Raw genomic sequence first — 8,201 nt, 5'->3', positions numbered from 1 at the left:
CCATATACAGTTTACAATATATCAGCCTCCAGTATAAGAACGAAAGGTGGTTGACCAAACTTAAATCATCATCAGGCAGTTCGCTATTTTGACTAGCTGTCAATGGCCAGCCAGAGTAGCTGCTTGAGAATTTAACTGATACATTGTAATAACAATGATGATTGGTTTATGTATTTTACTAATTAAAAAAGTGATTCATTATGTGAAAATGCTGTGGTGAATCAGCATCCACCATTTTATTAGAACATAGGATTACTGCTCTGGTACACAATGTGGCGGGTGAGAAATAGTGCACTCTGGTTGTAGACTTTGGTTGTGTCACTCATTTGAATAGTAAACAATCGCACATTCATGTTGAGCGAAGAATGCCAGTTCATGTTGGCTTTCCCTTATTCCTTTATCTAGCAGCAGGTCAGCAATGCACCCATCGACTTGCTCATATGTAATACAAGGATGTTCTGCAGCACTCTACAGAGAACAGGAGACCATTTACATCTGTCCCTGGCCAAGAGGTGCCTACGCTTCAAAGTTCCCAGTACAGTAATAGTCGCGTAAATTTTAGCGGTAACCAGTTTAACCCACCAATAAATATTATAAGCACGCCTGAGAGATGGAGCCCTGGTGGTAAATGAAACCTTGGTTCTATATGTGCAATAAACACGATTAATACAGATTATCAAACAATGTTCTCTTTCAGGTGGATGCAAATCATGATCGCTTGGTAACACTGGAAGAGTTCCTGAAATCTACAGAGAATAAGGATTTCAATAACCCTGATGGCTGGCAGGTAAGAAATTGAACAATATGGAAGCTCATTGCATAACATACATGGCACCAAAAGATCATCATGTATGTGCTATAACTGTAAAGTATAGGAATATTAGGATCCACCCCCATGCTCTGTTCCCATATAAATGCAAGGTGCAACAGACCTTAGAGGTAATGGATATTCCTGAAAATAAATGACATGAATTGTAGTACTTTACAGATACTAACTGACTAAACAATACAGACAAACGCTGACAGGAGGGTACAGACTGCCAGAATGGGCCCAGACTGAAGAGTTTTACATAGAAATACCTGGCTAGGTCCAGCTATTTTGGGGCACATAATAATTTGAAAGAGGGGAGATTGGAACAGAGTAGAGAAGGCTTGTCATGACTGCAGATATCGATTGATTTAGCAATCAGTGGGGATTGCTGTGTTCAGACTGTTCTAAAAATGTAAGATACAGGAAACAAACAATTGAAAGTAAAATATTTTTACTATCATTAGTTTGTGAATGAATGAGAAGCCTCTGTACTGAGGCTTCTCATTCATTGAGTGCTGGGGCTGCAGAAAAAGAAAGTGAGGACTTATGTCCTCAATTTCTTTTTCTATTTCAAAAGGGAAATGTCAGGGGTCTATTTAGACCCCAGATATTTCCCCGCAGCCCCCCAACAGTAAAAAAAAATTGTAAAAATTAAATAGAAAATGTAAAAAAAATAAAAATGTACAAAATAAATAAAATAAAAAAATGTGTACAAAAAAAATAATAAAAAAAAGCACAACCCCTCCCTCCCCCCACATAACATACACATATTGAGGTGTAGGCCATGCACATGCGCTGCAGTGCGTTGTTAGAACGCATCGCAGTGCATGATTTTTTTAATGTATTTTTTTCTTTAAAAAGAAATTACATTAACTGTGGCAGCGCATGGTAAAGCTTTGTGACGCATTGCCATGCGTTGTGATCTTTGTGTTGCAATAAATATACGCCTGTATCATTTTATCACAACACAAACACCAACACACCGTGTAAATTTTTTTTTTACAGTTTTGCATGTGCATTCTTAGGAGTCACAGGGCTGTATTTCATACTTTATTTTATAGATTCTTTTACAGACCAGAGGCCTAGAAGTTAAAAATTCCTCCACAATATCTTCAATCTGTCTCTCTCACAGGGTTGGGTTTGTTATCTCTAAACTGCAATCAGCTGTTTCTCCTCCTCCCCCCTCCCCTCTCTGCTCTGTGGAGAGACAATTCCAGGTTCCCCAATGTCCCCCCTCCCTCCCCCCACCATTCTTCTCATTTACACATATGACTGCTAGAACAGATAAAAAGACATTGGGGGAAATTGATCAAAATTGGAGCAAACAGAATCTGGAGCAGTTGCCCATGGCAACCAATCAGCTTCTCTCTTCAGTTCGTTCCGTTAAGATTTGAAAATGAGAGAGAGAAGCTGATTGGCTGCCATGTACAGCTGCTCCAGTTTCGATAGATCCCCCCCACTGTGCAGTGTCACTGGGGATGTGCGGCATCACTGGGGATGTGCGGGGTCACTGGAAATTGTTTGGTGTCACCGCACATGTGCTCTCTGCACTTCCCTGGTGACGCCGCACATCCCTGGTGACGCCGCGCATCTTCGGTAACCCCGCACATCCAATTTCCCCCAATGTCTTTTTTATCTGGTCTAGCAGTCATATGTGTAAAAGAGAAGAAAGGTAGGGGGGACATTTGGGAACCTGGACTTGGGGCAGCAGAGAGTAAATGTGACCCAGGATAAGGGGGAGATCCGAGAGACACAGAATCTCCTGTCACTTGTAGGGTGTGTAGAGGATGTGCATTGTATTAACTGTATGAGTACTTTGAAAGAGGGAAAACTTAAAGCATCAAGGTGACCCTCAAAAAGTGCAATTTTCAAATGACTGGATACACACAGGGTAGCTTTGCTTGGATACTAACATTTAACATATTTAACTCAACCCTTCATTAATCTTGTGTATAATTGTGTACTATACGATTATGCTGCAGAGTCTGCCACACCCCGCGTACCTCTGTGCCAGTTACATGATTAAGCCTGTGAGGTGTATACGACAGGCCTCTGCTGCATTGTGGTTTGGGTGTGAGGTTAAACAAGTTAAAATGCTATTAATCATATTTGCTTCCTCATTGTGTTGTCATGAAATAGGGCACTTCTAAAGGCTATTAATGATTCCTAGTGGCATGAACAAGGAATAGTTAAAGTGACATTAAACCCTCAGATTTTTTAACATAAACCAATACTGTAATGTGTGCCTTACTGTAATCCATGGCAGTTTCCCTTCTCTTTGCTGCTCTTCCTTTTAAATCTGTATCTGTTCTCATGCTGGGCAGAACTTCTGTTTTGCAGCAGACTGCCTTGTCTCTGAAATGGATACATGGTGTCTGTGTGTAGGTTTGCAACCTGAGCCAGCACTACAGGAAGAGGCACTCAGCTGCAAAGGGAAGTTCTCCCCCAGCATGAGAAGACATGAGGATTTAAAAGGAAGAGCAGCAAATGGAAGGGAAACAACCATGGTTTACAGTAAGGCACACATTACAGTATTGTTTTATGTTAAAAAATCTGCTGGTTTAATGTCACTTTAAAACGTGATGTGGATTATTTAAAAAACTTAGGGAAGGATCGTCAAGGATGTCCTTGAACTAGACCGAGCCCCGAGAAATAATAATCAAAAAAATAATAATAAAGGGGATGGAAGGCCAACGTTATGAAGAATGAGTACAAAACTTTACCTTGTTGTCATTAGAGAAGAGGTGCTAAAGAGTTGATATGATTGCAATATATAAATCTATCAGTAGGGGCTGCAGTATTGGGAATAAACTGTTTAATCCAAGGAAGAAGATATGTGGCCACAATGTGAAGTTGAACGAGAAGCTGTTTAATCTTAAAATTTGTAAAGGGTTTTTCTTTTTATTGTCGGAGCAGTAAAAATGTGGAACTTCCTTCTACAATTAGTGGTATCAGCTGAGTGTAGATCATTTAAAAAAAACATGTAGATGAGTTTCTCATTTCACAAAATATACAGGGAATGGATGTTCATAAGAACATGTACATACATTCATATATATTGATTGAACCTGTGTCTTTTTTCAACCTTACAAACTATGTAATGTGCTCAGACTGTCATTGCGAGACAAGAGTATGTACATGGAAATGCATATTAGTACTAAAAACTGGCTCATTGATGTGTTTTATCCCTTTTAATTCAGACAGTGGAGGAAACCCAGATTTACAGTGAAGAGGAATTGCGACGATTTGAGCAGGAGTTGGTTGCTCAGGAAAGTGCTTTAAACCAAAGAGCAGAAGAACTACGCAAAGAACATGAGGTTCTTCAACAGAGAAAGATCGAACTGGATGCCCAGAAAAAGGAATATCAACAGGTAAACTCTACACTGAAACCCGCAAAGGGTGTGTGCACAGCAGCTGTTACATTTTCATTGTAATATAGAGTCTTGTACACATTTGGCTGCCCTGATTAAATTGTGAGTTTATAGAAATGGTGCCATATTGTAAAACGGTCATCTAACAAAAACCTACCCTAACAACTAGCTTGTCTCAACGTAGCTGATTCTAAATAAGGGCTTACACTGCAAAAACCTCTTGTGTTTCCTGTATGAGGCAGTGAGTTCAGAGTTGGAAATTATTATAAGTGACAAGAATTAATAGTAACCTGTTCTGCTGCCTTCTCTTGAAGAGATAAAGCTTGCTAAAGAATATTCAGCATCCAATACTTCTAGAAGGAGGCTGTTGTTTCTTGTGCCAACGCCTTACATCACTCTAGAGCACAATAGTGATGTAGAGGCTGGCAGTTGAGGAGCAGGCCTCCGTTATACCAAGAAATGTTGGATGTTGAAGATTCTTCAGCAAACCAATCTCTTAACTAGTGCAAATGTCATTGGAACCAGTGAGGAATATTAAAGTGTATGTAAACCTACGTTTTAAAAGTATTTGACTACGTTCCTTTGTGCCTCACAAAGTAGTGGTCTTTTTTTATTTGTAGAAGTAGTGTACGGTGCAGTAAGTACCTGGTGATCCTTCCAGTCCCCTAGAGAAGGAAAGAGCTTCTGGTTGTTTGTTTTTTTACCACGCTAACCATAGACGTAGATCCATGCTAGCTTGGTCAATTTGAGCTTCTTCTCTGGATCCTACAGGACGTTGTGCCCGCAGATGGCGTGCTTGTGGTCGTAGTGAGCCTTAACAGGTCGATCCACCCCCCCACCCAGTCCTGCACCGCTCCTTCCCCCTTGCCCTTCCTTAGAGCGATAATATGGGAGTATTTGCCATATGGCCACTCTAAAGAGTTTTTTTTAAAGGTATTTTTCCCATTTATTATTTTTTTTCTACAGTAATGCAGTCTTTTAAAGATATCTTATAGAAGTGATGTGATTGCCTGGTTCAGCAGAGTATACTTGACAATGCCATCATACTTTTCCTTGCAGGGACCCATTTTTCTTCCAATAATTACAGTTTGAATAGCTTTATCCACTCTGTGATTGCAAAAAGTAAAAGAAAAAAAAATAGATCTCAGACAACCTCTGTTATCTTTGTTTTTTTGGTTTGTATATAGGTGGTAATTTTGCTTAAGTTGTTCACCAGATATTGTAAAGATATTAATTTGGCTCTTATTTCTTGCCAGGCGGTCATTCAGATGGAACAACATAAGGCTCAGCAAACTGGAGCAGCTGCAGCCCCAGATGTTGGCCCCAATGGGGAGCTCAAGTTTCAGGCACAAGTACCAGACGCAGCAGCTGAAAAGGGTAAGGAATATAGGGGAAAATATCCACTGATTGGGATCGGATCCATGCAGTCCTATAAGTTTGCTTCTCCCTCACTCACAGAACTTCCTGCAAACTGTCGCTCTATTTAATCTTGCTTCCTGTTGTGCCAATAGAATAGGAAGTAAGGGACATGGCTTACTCTACCCCTTGTGTCTTTAACCCCTTCATGACTGAGCTAGTTTTCAGTTTGTTCATAAATGACTGACACACTTTTTACATTTTTGCTGTGTGATTCTTCCACAACAGTAATATATACTTTCTTACTAAATGTACCCACACATATTATATATTGTTTTTTAGAGGACATATAGGGCTATATAATTATATCACATACGTGTACCTAACCCCTCACTTAGTTTGAATAAAATCAAAAAAATGAGGAAAAAAAACCTACTTTTTTTTTTTTTTTGCTATTAGGCTGATCCAAACTTAGGAACAGCTAATAATAACCTTAGAAGACTGATCCTGACTTTAGTCAGATTCAGATCTCCCTAAAAGCTCTTTGATCGTGCATAGACGATTAGAACTGATACATTTCACTCAAAAGATATACATTGTATCTTTTGAGTGAAATGTATCTGAACATCGGGCTCTCGAGCTGTCAAAACAAATAGCAGAGAGGTGAGTCACTGCTACCTCTCTGCTATTTTCAGCTGTCAAATACGGGATCGCAAATTGCGGTTCTGTATTTGTATGTAACGGCTTCATTCTTTCATTAATGAAAGGAAGAAGCTTTTACAAAAAGTTTAATTATTTCATTAATTAATGCCTCAATACTGAGGCATTCATTAATGACTGGTAACTGCTGAGAATCAGCAGTTACCAGCATTACAAAGCCTGATATAACTCGTCACGTACAGTGTACGTGGCCAGTCATATAGGAACAAAGTGCCGGGACGTACACTGTACGTCTCCCGTCACGAAGGGGTTAAAACAAGAGATGAGGTGTAAATCTCCTCTGGGAATACTGAAACAAAAATCTAACCTGAGTTCTATCCCTTCCTGCTCTACCCTAAAACCCCAGATAATTTTTTCCGTTTCGGCGATGTCTTGGTCACACACATTACATAGTTTTTTTTAGTCTACCCTACCATAGTATTTATAATTTTTTTGGGACTTTAATTTGGTAGCAAATTTGTATACAAATATTATTATTTCCTTGGTTTTTATTGGGAATAAATGGTAATAAATTAGAAAAAAACAATGTCCTTTTAATTTTTCCCTTTTGTAACATTTATGTAATTTGTGCAACGCAGTATATTTACCCCTAAATATATCAGACAAAGTCTGCTGATTTTAAAATGATGCCACATTAGTACGACTTTTACTTTACGTAGCAGGATGATTCCACTCAAAGTGAGCGTATGTGTTTTAATTTAGGAGAGCTTTGTTCTTTTATTTTGACACTACACTGCAAAGAAGGTTTGCGAAAATTGTTAGCATAACATTAGGACTGATAAAGCCCAGTTGACAAGGACACAAACAGCACAACGGCGACTTTTTCATAGGTTTGCTATTGCTAAAAATTCAAATGACAGTGGGGGCAATTTATTAAAGCTGGAGCAGAAGAATCTGGAGCATGGCAACCAATCAGCTTCTCTCTTCAGTTTGTTCAGTTAAGGTATGATAATGGAAGGTGGATGCTAATTGGCTACCATGGGCAACTGCTCCAGATTTTGTCTGCTCCAGTTTTGATAAAATCCCTTCTGTGTTTTCTTATGTGAGCATTTGATGCTTGAGCATTGCATGCAAATGTCATCCAGATCATCCAACATCATTGTTGCGACTTGGTCATTCATTTTGGACCTTTTCTGTTTGTTTTTTTAATCTGAGGGAATCCTGTATCTTGACAGTGGAGGACAGGTCCAAACCCCCATGCATCTGTGCAGCCACAGATCAGTTCTAATGGTGATCTATTGTGGCCTGCACTCAGCCAGCAATAGATCACTATAGCAGTGATCTGCTGCTTAGAGAGAGGCTGGACAGTGCTGCATGAGCTCTGTTCCAGCCTTTGTACTGACAGGAAGTGCTCTGATGTCACTTGTGATGTTACTATCATAATAGTATACTAGCATAATAGCATAATACTATCATAATGTGATGTTACATATCATGTGAGGTGGAGTGGGAATCCTTCTATTCCTCAATGCACTTTTCAAGTTCTGCCTTCACCTCCCTCTCTATCCCTCTCCTCTTTTGAAACCCACTGTATTCGCCTATTCTCTCCAATTTCACTGAGAATTGCTGTTATATACCGGCCACCAGGACCATATCTCGCTTTCTGGATGACTTCTCTGCCTGGCTACCCTACTTTCTCTCCTCAGAAATACCCACTATCATCCTTGGTGACTTTAACACCCCAGCCTCTGCTCAATTTCTTAACCTAACCTCTTCTTTTGATCTAACACAATGGTCAAACACTCCTACTCACTCTGATGGTAACATACTAGATCTTGTTTTCTCCCACCTATGCACTACTTGCAACCTCTCCAACACCCCTTTCCCCCTCTCAGACCACAACCTTATCAGTTTCACCCTCACCCTGTCCCCAACACGGACTCCCCCTACACGTCACACTGTCACCCGGAGAAACCTTCGCCACCTCGACCCTTCTCTTCTCT

The 8,201-nt window shown here is 39.9% G+C and overlaps 1 protein-coding gene across 1 annotated transcript in view; it reads left to right on the top strand.

The window, feature by feature from the left end:
• Positions 1–8,201, top strand: part of LOC108800660 (nucleobindin-2-like) — a gene marked incomplete at its 3' end in the record, with an annotated part of 40,524 nt that overhangs the window by 28,954 nt on the left and 3,369 nt on the right. Inside the window, exons 10-12 of the mRNA XM_018572653.1 lie at positions 698–787; positions 4,012–4,182; positions 5,439–5,559. Coding sequence (XP_018428155.1) covers positions 698–787; positions 4,012–4,182; positions 5,439–5,559 — 382 coding nt within the window. The remainder of the gene's footprint in view (positions 1–697; positions 788–4,011; positions 4,183–5,438; positions 5,560–8,201) is intronic.

This window comes from Nanorana parkeri, unplaced genomic scaffold (assembly GCF_000935625.1).
Source record: "Nanorana parkeri isolate BGI_ZX_2015 unplaced genomic scaffold, ASM93562v1 scaffold2094, whole genome shotgun sequence".
In the NCBI taxonomy this organism is placed as follows: Eukaryota; Metazoa; Chordata; class Amphibia; order Anura; family Dicroglossidae; genus Nanorana; species Nanorana parkeri.
The sequence above is the reverse complement of the archived record's forward strand: the minus strand, read 5'-3'. Positions and strand labels throughout refer to the sequence as shown.